The 18,174-nt window shown below is 34.1% G+C and overlaps 1 protein-coding gene across 1 annotated transcript in view; it reads left to right on the top strand.

Moving 5' to 3' along the window:
- Window positions 1-18,174, top strand: part of LOC149773637 (protein eva-1-like) — a 258,264-nt gene that overhangs the window by 112,191 nt on the left and 127,899 nt on the right. The window contains exon 2 of the mRNA XM_089946269.1: window positions 2,663-2,889. Coding sequence (XP_089802395.1) covers window positions 2,663-2,889 — 227 coding nt within the window. The remainder of the gene's footprint in view (window positions 1-2,662; window positions 2,890-18,174) is intronic.

The following is an 18,174-nucleotide window of genomic DNA, read 5'->3' as shown; positions in this document are numbered from 1 at the left end:
CAGACTGCAACTAACAAATCACATGACAAGATCACTTCCTTTATAAACACATGGCAATTTGTTTAGATGCATAAAATTTTTTTATCAGTATTGTAGTTGGCAACATGAATAACTTACTGCAAAAAGATCAACATGTCATCGAGGAAAAGAAAAATTATCAGTTTAGAACAGAAAGTGAAAGTAATTCAACTGACCGAGATGTTTTGGGGTTGGGGTTGGGGTTGGGTCGAGGATCCTTGCAGAAAACTAATGTCGGAAAGACTCAGATAAACAATATCGTGAAAGATAAAGAAACAATTCTGCAGAAGTGGGAAGGTGAAATGGACGAAGAAAGGAAGATTGTTTGAGCCAGGAGATGTTTGTATCCTGATTTGAATGACAAGAAAAAGCAACAATTTTGTCAGCTGAATTGAGATATGACGACTTTACCGCAAGTAACTGATGGTTGCACAGATTTCAAGTGTGACACAATATTAAGTGTTCTGTCCTTAGTGAAGAATCAGCAGATGTTAATAATGAAGTTGTCAGAGATTGGAACAAAAGACTAAACGATATATGCAGGGGATATGACAGAAAGGATATTTGTAATTGTGACGAGACTGGTTTGTTTTTTTAGACTGTTACCAACAGAGTGACAGATGATGTGATCTGTAACATAATTGTCAAGACAGTTTTAAAACCATATCAATGGTTATTCATAACATTCTTTTGAAAATGATGAAACAGTTTGTTTTTCATTTATTTCACAACATGCATGTGATATTTTAATGAAAATATCAAATGTTTTAGAATTAAATGTACTTGTGACTTTCTTCATATGTATTTACTATTCACATTTGTCATCCCCCTCTAGAAAGGCCACCCTCATTATAAGGCCACTTCCCTGCTGCAGTAGGGGTGGCCTTATAAGAGGGGGACTACTGTATACTGATCATTGTGGTTTTCACACAGATGATGATTTCTCATAAGTATGTGTATCAATTAAAGTGCATCATCGCTAAATAATAACAAGTTCAAAAGTGCTTGGTCTACCAGGTCAAATGTTTACATAATAATACTGAGCTTCTGACATTGAACAGCAATATATCCTGATGGTGTGTCTAGTCCCTGTAATAAGAGTATGAAAAATGTGTTTCATGCCTTTGCATAGGTATGGTAGTCACACATGAAGTCTTTTGCATGTCTAAACAATAATTGACAAATGTATCTTTTTGCTTACTTTTGCAACTAAAGGTTGATCATAAAGTTTGACATATTACCAATACATTGTAGTAGTTTTTCTGCAATAAAAAAATTACATAATTATTGACGCAAATGCTGATACAATTTGTGAGGCCTTAGGAATCCATATCAGCTATGAAGCTATACAAACCATGTAAACAGGGAATGAATGGAAAATTCACTGTGACATCAAAATGTACCACAGGATATGTCACACCGTCTACTGTCTTCGGTTCTTTTTAGTGCATTATCGTCTGGATGCTGTTCTCAAAATTCTGATTCAGTCCCTAACCAAATTTTATATATATATATATATATATATATATATATATATATATATATATATATATATATATATATATATATAATTAGAGCAGATTTAGAAGGTAAAATCTGTACACTGACAGCATTAAAATAATTTAAAACATGAATGAAAAATTATTATACATTTAAATAATTAGCATTTTGATAACTGGATTGTGTATGAAAAATTAAAGGGTATGAAAGCATACATGAAATACAGTAAGTTCAGTTTTCACTATTTTCCAATAAACTTATAAAGAATTATGGCTGACCTTTTTGTAGGTCAAATGTGGTCTTTACCATTTTCCTGAACAGTATTTTGGATTTGTGGCCTCTGTTTCTCTTAGACCTTTTCCCATCAATTTTTTCCACTTGTTAACTTTTGAAGAACATTATGGATCGCAGACAAATGTAGTATCAGGCTTTTCATTAGAAAGACTTAGGTTCAGTTTTCACCATTTTCTTTTAGAACTTTCAGGAGTTATGGTCCCTGTTTTGACTATGAAATTTGCCTTTCAGTTTATGATCAATAATTTCAAAGGACTTCGTTGATTGAAATAAAATTTTCTATGGACTTTACATTAAGAAAATTTGGGTCAAGTTTTATTCTTTTAGTTTATATCCTTGGTTATATGAATGGACTTCATGATCATGTAGAGTAGCATCATGCAGTCCCCTGTACACTCTATCAGTTCCATGTAAATTTTTCAGCCATCTAGAGTTTGACTTGCATTCATAATGAAAACAGTTGAATACTAATATATTAGACTGGTTAATCTGCATGAACTTATCTATACAATTATCAACAACTTCGTTACAGTACTAATTAACTTTTGGCTGAATCATATTTTCAAAGGTTCCCTGAGATGCAGATGATTTGGAAGCTTTCCATGTGATTGGAAGAGCTATATTAAAGTGTAAGAACTACTTATCAAAATTTGAGCACAAAATGGCATTTAGTAATTATATAACCAGACTGAGAAAGTGTCTTAGAAGTGAATGGTGAGTACTTTGAGGAAATGCATTGACATGCTGTTCACTGCTAAAGAACTTTGTTGTACAGTGTTCAGAACTTTTAAATACCTCAAGTACAGTATGCTCCCCTAGTATTGACAAGAAATTTTGTCTGTCTTTTTAGGACTGTTAGCAAGTACACTACACACATTTCAAAAGAGCACATGTGATGGGAAGACCATGACTATACACTGTCCCAAAGGTACATTGACCAGTATCCAGTTTGCACAGTATGGCCGACGAGTGCCCAGTAGTCAGATGTGTAACCAGACAGGCTCTTCCAGCTTTAATTATCGGTACCTACCTCTAATGAAGGAAGATACCAACTGCCTGGCAACAACCTCACTACAGGTATTGTTGGTGTATATTTGTTCCATACCTTATACAGTCTATATTTACTTGACTGCCTTTTTATCCAATAATGATATTGTGATACCCACACCTGCTTAAATAAGTGCTTCCCCATTTTTTTCATAACAATTTGCATAAAATGCACATTACTAAGTGCCATGTCTCCAGTGGATGGGGGGAAGCATCTGCTTAAACCCATCTATAACAAAAATATTTTCTTGGATCTGACCTCCATGTGTGCCTGTCATACATGCCAACCTTTACGCTTGAATGTATCATTAAGCTTTTTTCACCAAATTACGCATAATTATTCGGATTATTAATTTGTTTCTCATTTTTATTAACATCCCATTAATCCCACAGACCGTATTCTAGAAAAGACGACTTCTATGTAACTACGACATAAGAGTACACTTGTCCAAAGACTTGCATACACTTTCCTAACAGTATTATGTTCTGTGTATAGCAGTTGCCCTGCTTCAAGAAACATGCTGGTTTCTACTTTGAACCTCTGACCTCGGTTTCTATTTATAGCAGCTCTGTATGGCTTAGTTAGGAGAGAACAGACTGGTTTTCTAACTTTTAATCTTGGCTCACAGATTCTTTGTTCTAATTCAGAACAAAACCAGTCTGTAGGTATTTGGCGCCAAAAGTCAAGTCAGATTTAATTTAGTCAATGCGTGTTTGAGCAAAAGTATTTTTCAAATAGTTTCACAGATGGATTAGGAAAAGATGAAAAACCGAATCAGAGATGAATACAGTGTACATGAATTACACAATACAGTGTTCCTTTCTAGTGATCTTCATGCACCTTGCATGGCTCTGTGGAAAGGATTTTAATATTGGTCATGGTTGTAAAACAAGAAACCTTGAATTAGCTCGTTTACTAACTCCAGTACTGAGGTAACTTCTTTTTATACAGCAGAACTAAATTGTGGACGTGAATTTTATAAATGCAGATGCATTATCTACCGAGTTCGTAATAAAACACGGACAGCCTCTAGCAGTAGAAGACTACATTGGTCCTTTGTTCAGACAATTGTTTCCTGATTCCAAAATTGCAGAAAATATGCATGTGCAAGAACAAAGTCATCTAATATTGTTAGGTGTTTAGCAGAAGATACTTCACTTAAAATTGCAGAAGCCATGAAAATTGGGCCATTTAGTATTGCAACAGACAGGAGTAGTGATTGTGACAAAAAGTTGTACCCAGTCTGTGTAAGAGACTTTGACAACTTAAAGGGCAAAGTCAGAGTGCTCTTCTTTCATTACCAGAATTAACCACTGGAGAATTTGTTTAATTTATTTGCTTGATAATACTTTGAATATACTTAAGTTGGCATAATTGTATGGGTTTTTAAGCAGATACTGCATCAGTGATGACTGGAATTCATAAAGGAATTGCATTCTATATTTTGAAAAATGTCTCTGTCATTGTACATATCAGGTTGTTTCTGTCATATGATGCACCATGCTGCAGGAAAGGCTGCAGATAAATTAGAAGAACTCCAGAAGTATACATGTACTTCATATGGACAGAGTTGATTTTTTCATCTTATTTCGCAGCTAAAAGACCCAATAACTGTAAGATATAAATTTTCTCTTCTTTGTCAGGTTATGATAGGAATATTGGTTCTTTAAAGTTCCAGAGGAATAAATAAATCATTTTGTACATACAGTGGAACCTGTCTTGAAAGACCACCCCTTCTGCCAAAACATGGTCTCTCATGACAGGTGGTCTCTCATAACAGGTTATTACACTATATAATCTCTAAATCTGTACATGGAGAACCCGATCTCTCAAGACAGGCAGTCTCTCATAGCAGTGGTCTCTCAAGACAGGTTTTACTTTATATGCTCATTGAATTTTTATCATGTTATATGTGGATTACTCTTTTTCTGCTTGGATTACTCTTTTTGTCCACTTGGATTACACTTTTTCCTCACCAGGGGTTGGCATGTATGGCCTGGTGTCTCCATATCATTTAACTTTGCATGTTAACTTAGTCTCTATTGTGTACGTGTTTTATTTATTCTAACCATATATGAATAGAAAATGCACCTCTAAAGTGGAGAGCTCCCAGCCATCAACAAAAGGAGATAACTTTTAATGTTTGCACAAACATGATGGGGATTTTCTTTGTTAAATCGTTTTTGTGAGTTTTATTGACATGAGCTTGAACATCAAGAAATTTACATAAATAATTGTTCAAATGCACAATCCAGTTATTATATCTATTACAATATTGTTTTTATACCACACCAGTAGACAAAGACAAACAGTTTTCCTGGTATCAAGGATGCTCTCTGATCACTGTAGGACTGAAAAAATTAATACATTCCGGAGAACCCACATAATTAACTGAATTTTATCCAATTTAGTATTTTAAATTTCTGAACTTGTGTAAACATTTAGCAACTGACAAGGCCAATCGGTCTTACTGATTCGTTAACTTTAGTACATGTAGTATTTGTGTAGATACAAGGTATGATTTGAAACAGTTCTTTGTACCTGTAATGACAATGGCAAGGATTTCACTCAGTTAATTTAGTAGTGAATGCATAGATTAAAGGTATTATTTTAGGCAGTTCATTTAGTAGTACATGTGTAGACAAAGGCAAGGATTTCAGGCAGTTCATTAATAGTACATGCATTGGTACGGGGAAATAATTTCAAGTGGTTTTAGTACATGCATGGGCATAGCTGCCAACCCTCACGAATTTGGTGTGAATTTCACGACTTTTTCAGCGATTCACGGATTCACGCCGCAAGCCAAAAATTCACGAATTCTCCAATCCTCAATTATTTTAAATTTTTAATAAAATAACCGATTTCCCGTTAAGCGCTAGTCATGATATTAGCAGTTGCCGAAACGGTCCGGTACTGCTGGACGCGATATTAGTAGATCTACAGCCGATTAGTACAGTTGGCCCGGTAGCAAGCATTTTAGCCTATTTTAATCTGTATGTATAAGAGTAGTTTTACAAATGCTTTTGAGAGAAACCAGGGCCTAACCGGAATTTTGCTCCGCGCAAGCGTCACTAACACTGATTTGAGTTACGGTTCAGCATCGCATGTACGATTTTGAAAACGTCTTCACCACTAAGAAAAAAGAACTCTATTACTCAAAAAGTGAAGTTTAATTTGGAATAAATAAAAAATTGGCCGTGCATTCTGCTATTAAACATCGATATTCATCATGCTTTTTGCACTCAGTGCGCCATCGCAAAGACGATGTGAGGAAGCACGTCGGTTGCATAAAACACATAGAAGTTGGGAAAATTAAGAATTCGCAGATTTCAGCTCCGGAATATTTTAAACAATTGGCGGAGGAAATGCAGGCTACCAACACTGAAGCATTATTTGTGAGTTTTCTTGTCGAACACAATCTACCTTTATCAGCTGGAGACCATGCTAAACATTTGTTCTGACAAATGTTGCCAGACTTGAAAATCGATTCCAAATTTTCCTGTGGAAGGACCAAAAGTGCTGCAGCTCCTGTGCATTCCTCACAGCAACAGTGCAAGCGAAGTGTATTTTCTCTTGTGAGGAAAAATAAGACTTTAGCCGGCAAGAAGTCTGAACTGTTTAGAAAACAAAGTTACGATCAAGCAGTTGAGGAAGTTTAAGTCTGTCACAGTATCATGTCTTGATAAATAAATATTTCTGCATATATGTAGTGTTTTAGTTTTATATTGCGAACTTTATATAGTGTAGTATTGACGGTCGGAGTGGTCAGAGTGGATGGAGTTATTGTCATGGTATTTTTCACGAATTCTTCTCTAAATTCACGACTTTTTATCCCTACTTTCACTAATTGTGAGCCTGGAAGGTTGGCAGCTATGCATGGGTACAGGATATGATTTCAAGTGGTTTCATTAATAGTACAAGCATAGGTATGGGAAATGATTTCAAGTGGTTTCATTAATAGTACATGCATAGATATGGGAAATGATTTAAAGTGGTTTCATTAATAGTACAAGCATAGGTATGGGAAATGATTTCAGTCATTTCATTAACAGCACATGTATAGGTATGGGAAATGATTTCAAGTGGTTTCATTAATAGTACATACATAGGTATGGGAAATGATTTCAAGTGGTTTCATTAATAGTACATACATAGGTATGGGAAATGATTTCAGGTGGTTTCATTAACAGTGCATGCATCGGTATGGGAAATGATTTCAAGTGGTTTCATTAACAGTGCGTGCATAGGTATGGGAAATGATTTCAAGTGGTTTCATTAATAGTACATGCATAGGTATAGGAAATGATTTCAAGTGGTTTCATTAATAGTACATACATAGGTATGGGAAATGATTTCAAGTGGTTTCATTAATAGTACATGCATAGGTATAGGAAATGATTTCAAGTGGTTTCATTAATAGTACATACATAGGTATGGGAAATGATTTCAAGTGGTTTATTAATAGTACATGCATAGGTATGGGAAATGATTTCATGTAGTTTGATTGATAGCATGTATAGACAAAGGTAAGAATTTCAGGCAGTTCATTTAAAAGTACACACAGTTTCCCAAGGGGTGCAAGACTGTAACCCACCATCTCTCTTGATGTCAGAACTTGGGATCAGATTAAAAAGTTGGTGATCTCTAATCCATAAATGATGTTAAAGGGAAACACTGACTACATGCATAGATACAAGAAATGATTTCAAGTGGTTCATTTAGTAGCACAGGTGTAGATACATGAAATGATTTCAAGCAGTTCATTTAGTAGTACATGTGTAGATGAAAGGAATGATTTCATGTGGTTCATTTAGTAGTACATGTGTAGATACAGGAAATGATTTCAAGTGGTTCATTTTATAGTACATGTGTAGATGAAAGGAATGATTTCAGGTGGTTCATTTAGTAGTACATGTGTAGGTGAAAGGAATGATTTCAAGTGGTTCATTTCATAGTACATGTGTAGGTACAGGAAATGATTTCAAGTGGTTCATTTTGTAGTACATGTGTAGATGAAAGGAATGATTTCATGTGGTTCATTTAGTAGTACATGTGTAGATACAGGAAATGATTTCAAGTGGTTCATTTTGTAGTACATGTGTAGATGAAAAGAATGATTTCAGGTGGTTCATTTAGTAGTACATGTGTAGATACAGGAAATGATTTCAAGTGGTTCATTTTATAGTACATGTGTAGATGAAAGGAATGATTTCATGTGGTTCATTTCATAGTACATGTGTAGATACAGGAAATGATTTCAAGTGGTTCATTTTGTAGTACATGTGTAGATGAAAGGAATGATTTCATGTGGTTCATTTAGTAGTACATGTGTAGATACAGGAAATGATTTCAAGTGGTTCATTTTGTAGTACATGTGTAGATGAAAGGAATGATTTCAAGTGGTTCATTTAGTAGTACATTTGTAGATGAAAGGAATGATTTCATGTGGTTCATTTTGTAGTACATGTGTAGATGAAAGGAATGATTTCAAGTGGTTCATTTCATAGCACATGTGTAGATACAGGAAATGATTTCAAGTGGTTCATTTAATAGTACATATACAGTGAATGATTTCATGCAGTTCATTTAGTAGCACATGTGTAGATACAGGAAATGATTTCAAGTGGTTCATTTAATAGTACATGTGTAGATACAGGAAATGATTTCAAGTGGTTCATTTTGTAGTACATGTGTAGATGAAAGGAATGATTTCAAGTGGTTCATTTAGTAGTACATTTGTAGATGAAAGGAATGATTTCATGTGGTTCATTTAGTAGTACATGTGTAGATACAGGAAATGATTTCAAGTGGTTCATTTTGTAGTACATGTGTAGATGAAAGGAATGATTTCAAGTGGTTCATTTAGTAGTACATTTGTAGATGAAAGGAATGATTTCATGTGGTTCATTTTGTAGTACATGTGTAGATGAAAGGAATGATTTCAAGTGGTTCATTTCATAGCACATGTGTAGATACAGGAAATGATTTCAAGTGGTTCATTTAATAGTACATATACAGTGAATGATTTCATGCAGTTCATTTAGTAGCACATGTGTAGATACAGGAAATGATTTCAAGTGGTTCATTTAATAGTACATATACAGTGAATGATTTCATGTAGTTCATTTAGTAGCACGTGTGTAGATACAGGAAATGATTTCATGCAGTTCATTTATTAGTACATGTGTGGATAAAAGGAATAATTTCAAGTGGTTCATTTAGTAGTACATGTGTAGATACAGGAAATGATTTCAAGTGGTTCATTTAATAGTACATATACAGTAAATGATTTCATGCAGTTCATTTATTAGTACATGTGTAGATGAAAGGAATGATTTCAAGTGGTTCATTTAGTAGTACATGTGTAGATACAGGAAATGATTTCAAGTGGTTCATTTAATAGTACATATACAGTGAATGATTTCATGCAGTTCATTTAGTAGCACATGTGTAGATACAGGAAATGATTTCAAGTGGTTCATTTAATAGTACATATACAGTGAATGATTTCATGCAGTTCATTTAGTAGCACATGTGTAGATACAAGAAATGATTTCATGCAGTTCATTTATTAGTACATGTGTAGATAAAAGGAATAATTTCAAGTGGTTCATTTTGTAGTACATATACAGGGAATGAGTTCAGGTGGTTCATTTAGTAGTACATATATAGATAAAAGAAATGATTTCAAGTGGTTCATTTATTAGTACATGTGTAGATAAATGGAATGATTTCATGCAGTTCATTTAGTAGTACATGTGTAGATAAAAGGAATGATTTCAAGCAGTTTATTCGGTAAGATAAGTTTACCTGATGGTTGGGCCAATATTACATTTTAAATAGTTTGTCTTAAATTATTTAGTTGAATCTTCATTTTAAGGGACTGTTTAAACAGATTCAGTTGAATCTACATTTGAAGGGACTGTTTGAATAGATTCAGTTGAATCTACATTTTAAGGGACTGTTCGAACAGATTCAGAAATCTTCTTGAAATAAACAATGGTGGGTTTTTGTGTGTGCCTCCAGATGGAAAATTATGAAAATAGGTTTTGATAGGGAAAGATTCCACCCAGAAAGCTCTTTACATTTTCTGACACTTTTATGAACAGATGCTGATATATATATATATATATATATATATATATATATATATATATATATATATATGTATATATATAATTTATTTAGTTCATATCTTGGGTCAACACATATAAAGTTAATTAGTGCATATCATGGGTCAACATAGTGCGTATTGTGGGCCAACATCACATTTAAAGGATTCTGAATTGTGCTTTGTCTTGGAATACTTTTAATGCCTAGATATCCAATTCTCTCTTGTAATTCTCTTGTTTATGGGAAAACAAATGCACATCTTTCCCTCGTGTATAGCTGTATCCCATGACACTGGGGCTATAAATAAGCAAGGTTATCTTCTTGGTATGTGACCTCAATTTGTAAGACCAGTAGTTTCTGTATCAAAAACCATGATGTATCTTCAAGTGTCATCTAAGATAATTCAGGTGTTTGGTGGAGTGATGGGACAATGGTATTAAACACAGCATGAAGGTCCCTTTAGGGCAGTGTGTGGTGGAGTGATGGGATAGTGGTGTCAACTACAGGATGACAGTCCCTTTAGGGCAGTGTGTGGTGCATTGATGGGACAGTGGTATCAAACACATCGTGAAGGTCCCTTTAGAGTCTGCTATGTAGATACATTCAGTAGTTTCTTATGCTCAAAAGTACTTTATACACTTGCTTACAAGTTGAGTCAAACTGCAAACAACAATGATCCTGATCTGCCATAGCATATTGTATGTATAGATCAAGGTCTGTGCTGTGTGTTCTACTGATTACTCCTAACAAACTGCACAGACCCAGACCTGCTGGCACATTATGCAACAGCAGATCTGGGTCTGTGCAGTTTGCAGTTGGATTTGTCTTTTAGGTGAGTATAGATGGTACTGTAGAATAATAATACTGTATAATACATGTATCATTAAAATTTAGCTAATCCCATAAATTTACTAAATTTGGTTCTAATTACCACTATTCAGATCACTTGATTTTGATTCCTGACTGATTACAAATAGTTTTGGTGCTTTTTAAGGCTACAGGTCATAGACTAGAAGAACTTAAGGATGGTCTTTTGTGGTGTTGTCTGTCATCCTTCTGTTAGCACAAATTTGTTAATCTCTACTCAGTCTAAACTACTTTGAGGATTGCCATGAAATATCATATACACATTCATCAAATGGTCTTCATGGACTTGTATGGCACTGGTGCTGCTTGCACATCCAGGATGGCCACAGCAACCATCTTGAAAATCTTGTTATTGCTACTCCTAATGAATATTAACAAGGGGTTTTCAGCAGAAGATTTCTTATAATATCTTGTTGGTACTAAATTAAAATGGTGCCAATTGGATGTCCAGTATGTACACAGCAGAGGCCATCTTGAAAATCTCATGATTGTTGCTCCACTTGCATAAATGGTCATACCAGCTTGGGATTTTCATCAGAAAACTTCTTATGATGTCTAGTTGGTCTAAATGAAAATGTACAGATCTGATGTCCATTATGAAGGACACATTGGCCATCTTAAAAAATCTGGTTTTTGTTACTCCTCCTACATGTATGATCATATGAACATTGAATTTCACTTAAAGATCATGTCTGATACTAAATAAAAATGGTGCTGATCTGAAATCCAGTATGGCTGCAATAGTGGCCATCTTAAAAATATTGCTTCCAGTTTGGAAGGTCACATTTTGCAAATATTCTCTACTCCTCCCAAAAGGATGGCTATATAAATATGGGGTTTTCACCAAAAGACTCCTCCTTATATACAGTTAGTCTAAAATGAAAATAGCGCCAGTTGTTCATCCAATATGGCTGCCTTGATGACTGTCTTGAAATTGTAGACCTTCCTTTCCATCACTGTGGCAAGATCCTGCAGCATAATCAAGGTTATCTTGCGTGGCTCCCCTTTGTACAAGAAATCGCACTGCAAAAAATACAGACCTTGTCCAGTTGTCACATAATGCCAGGTAGGTCAGGGTCTATGTTGTTTGCTATACTTTTTATTTTAACAAACTGAATAGACCCAGATCTGCTGGCACATTATGGCAAATCTTGGTCTGTGCAGTTTGCAGTTGGATCCCACTTACATGTGGTATGTAGTTTATGCATAAAATGCCCAATCTATGGTTTTGTGTACAATATAATCCTTTATGACATGACCTGTACATGCATGGTATCATATATATATATATATATATATATATATATATATATATATATATATATATATATGACACCATGCATATATAATCCTTTATGACATGACCTGTACATGTATGGTTTCATTTATAGTTTATATCATTTAATCCGTTTATGTCACAACCTGTACATTTGTGGTTATGTATACAATATAATCCTTTATGACACTGACCTGTATGTCTGTGGTTTTGTGTAGTGTAATCCTTTCTGACTGGACCTGTATGTTTGTGTACAGTGTAATCCTTTAAGTTTACTTTGAGGATACTTTAATCTGACCTTATGTATCACATAATACTTATAGTTATTTGTAACTATGGCTACCATGTTCTCCTTTGTGACATGGATGACTGTATTTCAGAATTGTAAAATGATAAAACTCAGTGAAAAGTTCATTGTTTTAAGGAGAATCATAGCACCTTTAACACATTATTGGGTACACCATGACAAGGAAATGGCACTTTTAACACATTATTGGCTATAACATCATGAGGAAATGGCACTTTTAACACATTATTGGCTATACAAAAGGGGAAATGTCACATTTAACACCTCAGGTTTATAGCATAATGAGGAAATGGCACTTTTAGCACATTGTTGGCTATAACTTAATGAGGAAATGGCACTTTTAACACATCAGGTATACAGCATAATGAGGAAATGGCACTTTGGCACATTAGTGGCTATATTGTAATGTGGAAATGGCACTTTTAACACAATTGGGTGTATCACGATGAGGAAATGGCACTTTTAACACAGTATTGGCTATAGCAGAGATTGACTGACACTGTTAATTGCTAAAAATAGCACACCTATTTATAGCTCGCAGACTCAGCTGCAGAATGTAGGACAAATAAACCAGCTTTTTTTAATACAATATAAATAGCAGAACACACTGAAGAGATTGAAAAGTGAAAAAAATCATGGTGCTTCAAGACCTTGTTGCTTTGGACTTTGTAACAGCTATAGTAGTTATTCAGATCGTGAACATATGACGCATGTATTTTGGACTCCATTTCCAAAACTGAACAAAAATCTTGACAAGTACGGGCGTTAGGTGCGTGCTTGTGGAAGGGGAATTTATACTACTGACAAAATCACAAGATGGACGTGTATCTGCAGTAAACATTTCATAGGTGGGAATAGAATGATGACGGATCATCGCGACCCTATCCCAGCACGTGATATGCATAACGCATTTACATGACGCATGGCCGATCTCTGCTATATCTTAATGAGAAAATGGCACTTTTAACACATTGGGTATATCGTAATGAGGAAATGGCACCTTTAACACATTATTGGCTATAGACATGGGGAAATGATGCTTTTAACACATCATGTATACAGCATAATGAAAAAATGGCACTTTTGGCACAACATTATTGGCTATGACTTAATGAGGAAATGTCACTTTTAACACATCATGTATACAGCATAATGAGGAAATGGCACTTTTAGCACATTATTGGCTATAACATAATGAGGAAATGGCACTTTTAACACATCATGTATACAGCATAATGAGGAAATGGCACTTTTAGCACATTATTGGCTATGACATAATGAGGAAATGTCACTTTTAACACATCATGTATACAGCATAATGAGGAAATGGCACTTTTGGCACATTATTGGCTATATTGTAATGAGGAAATGGCACATGGAAAATATTTGCTAAAACTTCATGAGGAAATGGCACTTTTAACATTATTTGGCTCTTAACTTAATGAGGAAACGGCACTTTTAACATTATTGGCTATATGATGACAAGGAAATGTGTGCTAAATGACTTTACACACCGAGTCCTCAGCTAACCCAAGTTGGCATGGTTGGGTATTAAACCTGCAACCCATGGATTATGAGACCAATGTTCTTCCAGCTGAGCTATAGCAGTTCATTGCACACATTTATGCAGGTTCTACTTGAAATCAGATAGGAAAGTTTGAAAATGTATCTAATCATGTTGTTATTACAAGTATCTCTCTGTTGGTAATAATTGATCTTTAAAAAATTTCAAAGTTCAGATTGTGTGACGTATACACCATGTTTCCAAATGTAAGTGAAAAAGACTTTTTTGAATTTGTAAACAAGAAGCATTAAGCATAGAGTTTAAAATCCATTAAAAAAATTAATAAATATTGGAGTCCTATTTGCAGAGTTTATCCCCTTTCCTTGTACAAGAAAAAATAAGGTACACTAAAACATAACTTTAACCACTTCTGTTTTTTGGAAAACCACTTGCCATGAAAGATCTGTTTTAGAAGACTACCTATCATGAAAGATCAACAGCTATGACCATTACTGAGGGAAACCACTGGTCATCAGCGCAACACTGGTTATCTGGTGCCAGCTGAAAGATAAAGATACGCCACACAAAAGCAAATGAAAACTTTATGAAGATAAATCTTCCGTATAAACATAAATATGTTGTACATCAGTATAGAAGATTGTAAAATTCCGTTAAAGGTATATGAAATAAAAGATCAAGGTAAAATCTATAGAATACTACAGGTAGACTGATGCAGTTAAGTAGATAACCTGATTACATTTCATGCCATTAGAGCAGTTTTCCAGATTTTCCTCTATTGTTTGATTATTTTTTTTTGGATTTTTTTTAGAACTTATTTTTAACATTCTGATTATTATGTATTAAATGCTTTGATCTGTGTGTTTCATTTTGAGGCAGAATAACATCGTTTTCCAAGTAGTAAAACCTGAAATTGGCATTTGAAACATTTATTGCAAGGTGGAATGTGAACTGTTTTGTAATACCCTGGGACCAGCCATGTAGCTCAAGAGGAGTGTTGAGTGAAATAAGGTCACAGAGGTGTGTCCCAGATCAACATTCCAAGTAAGAGGATGGAACATAGAGCGCATGGTATTCAGCTATCCTTCGAGAAACTTCTTTTAGAGGTTTTGGACCAGATGGGAAGCACTTAGAACTAGGACATTTCTTTTCATGAAAAGAGGACATTTTTTTTCTCAACTTGAGGCTAATGTATTTTATAGTATAATCTTGGTGAAAAAGAGAAAAACATTTCTTTTTATACATAAATAAAATCATCATGAAAATTATATTTCTGTTAGTAGTAAAAGTTACACTACAGCATCAGTTTGTTTCATTTCAAGTTTTCATCTCTTTCAGTGTCTGTTGTTCTAAAACTCCCCAAATATTTAGGAATATGTGACCACTGAGAAAACGATTGAATTAAATGTTATATCCTGCCAAAGGTGACAGTCTGCTTTATCACCTATGGCTGCCTGTTTTGTTTTTATGAGTATGGATAAACACAAATGTGTCATCAACAACAGTGTAAAAAGCATAAACACAAATGTGTCATCAACAACATTGCAAAAAGCATAAACAAATGTGTCATCAACAAATGTGTAAAAAGCATAAACACAAATGTGTCATCAACAAAAATGTAAAAAGCATAAACACAAATGTGTAAAATATCTCCTACACATCAATTAACATTTCCATTTCATCACACAATAAGTGACTGGTTGGAAGAGAAATTTGAATTTGCCAATTCAGACTAAAAGGTTATGTTTTGTCACAATGTCACATGTTCTATCACTGATTGGTTAAGCAGGTTGATGCATATTTGTGAGAAAAGAGGAAATCTAAACACAGGTGACCATGAGTGATAAAGAAGTGTAGCAGATTGACACGTGACTTGTGGCGATATCCCATCTGTTGCATAGCTACATCCGAAAGCATCAGACATGGAGCCTGAAGTCTGATATGAGCTGGTCCCAAACAAAAAGGCAAAATACTAATCTGGCAACACTTCTGTCTGAAATTCTTCAAAAAAATTTTAAATTAATTTATAATTTTGCCTCTTGTCAGTAATGTAATGCAGTCTTGAGTTTGTGGACACAATGGTAAATTTGACTGCCATTGTTTACCGTCATCCCACCATATCTTCCATTGCAGCCAAAGTTGCAAAGATGCAAATTAAAGCTGGGCCTACCTCGTGTAACTTGGCATTCTCTACATGGAAGGATTTTCCCAATCATTGATCACTTGAGAGATTTATTACTGTACTGGTCATAGACCAGAAGAGCTTGTGGTCTTTAGACCATCATTGATCCATCCATTACCACAAGTTACTCCTTCTAATCTAATTGGAGGGTTGTGTTTGTACGAAATAAAAATGGTGCCAGTCTGTTTTTTAATATGGCTACCACAATGGCCATCTTGAAAATCTTGTTATCGTTACTTCTACTGAATTTATGGTCATATCGATATGGAGTTTTCAATTAAAGACTTCTTGTAATGTCTAGATGGTCCAAAATAAAAGTGGTGTCGATCTTGTGTCCATTGTGGTCACCACCATGAACATCTTGAAAATTCTGTTATTAATACTTCTGATGCATGGAAAGTTATATTGACATGGGGTTTTCCCCAGAAGACTTCTTAATTTGTCTATTTGAACTTTTTAACATTGCTTCTCCAAATAGAAAGTCTTATGAACATGGGGTTTCAGCCAGAAGATTTCTTATGATGCCTTGTTGGTCCTAAATGAAAATGGCATGGTGCTAGATTGACATTCAGTATGTCTAACAACAGCAGCTAATTTATAAAAATCTTGTTATCACAGAGGATGGTTTTTGCACTTGGCAGTTAAAAAGAAGTAATGGGGTTATCCTGGAACACAAGTCCCTTCAAGGGACTCCTAATAAAAATGAAGGTAATATGCAACTTTGACTTTTGTTTACTCTTCAGTGTTATTTTCACTTTCCAGATATTTTCCTAATTTACTGCATTACTTATTTTAATAAACCACCCTATCTTAATGGATCCAAAGAGAGACGTAGAGTGTATTGCTCAAAGTGGTGGGATTTGAGGGTGGGGGATTGGGACACTAAAAGAAGGGAGAAGTACTCTTCTGTCATTCTCTGGAAAACTGCTTTATAAGGTATGGCATTTGTATTTAGGGAGTGGCTAAAATCTTGACACCTATGGAATGGTTGGTTGGGTTTTAATGACACTTCAATCACATTTAGGCTTCATCATGCCAAGGACATGGAACCTAAGTGATTTTTTTAAAAAAATGGCTTCTATGGAGGAGTGAACATGGGCATGGGTTAATTATGATAGGTTTTCAAATTGGATTCTCTGCATTAAAAAGTGTATAAACACAATGTCCACTTCAGTGCAAACAATGTTCCTTGTCTCCTGAATTGAGAATGAAATAATAAGGTAATACAGTACCATATTAGAACCTTGAGCAGTCATCTGTCTTTTGATGTCATTTGATGTGAAATTTTCCTTTAATTTCAGTCCCAAATTGCAATAAGCCTTATATTTTGGGATAGATTGTGACATTTACAAATGAAATGCAGATTGAAATTTTTTATGTTCAAATTGTTATACAAGATCTAATTATTGTCACAGTTTTTAAATTGAAATTATGTGAGATTAAATAAATTCATACAAAGGTAATAATTCTAAAATATTTAGTATATATTTTCTCCTTGGTTGCATTAATGAATGAAAATAGCTGTAGTAATTATATAAATGTCATTAATTTGTTGGTTGAAAATAGCTGTAATAATTATATAAATGTCATTAATTAATAGGTTGAAAATAACTGTAGTAATTATATAAATGTCATTAATTTAGTAGGTTGAAAATAGCTTAGTAATTATATAAATGTAATTATTTTAGTACGTTTCAACATAGCTGTAATAATTATATAAATGTCATTAATAGGTTGAAATTAGCTTTAATTATTATATAAATGTAATTATTTTAGTAGGTTGAAAATATCTGTAATAATTATATAAATGTCATTAATAGGTTGAAAATAGCTGTAATAATTACATAAGTGTCATTAATTAATAGGTTGAAAATAGCTGTAGTAATTATAAATGTCATTAATTAATAGGTTGAAAACAGCTGTTGTAATAATTAGATAAATGTCATCAATTTAGTAGGTTGAAAATAGCTGTTGTAATAATTAGATAAATGTCATCAATTTAGTAGGTTGAAAATAGCTGTAATAATTATAAAAATGTTATTAATCT

The sequence above is a fragment of the Sinohyriopsis cumingii genome, unplaced genomic scaffold, assembly GCF_028554795.1.
Source record: "Sinohyriopsis cumingii isolate HCF-2022 unplaced genomic scaffold, ASM2855479v2 utg000622l, whole genome shotgun sequence".
Lineage (NCBI taxonomy): Eukaryota > Metazoa > Mollusca > Bivalvia > Unionida > Unionidae > Sinohyriopsis > Sinohyriopsis cumingii.
The sequence above is the reverse complement of the archived record's forward strand: the minus strand, read 5'-3'. Positions and strand labels throughout refer to the sequence as shown.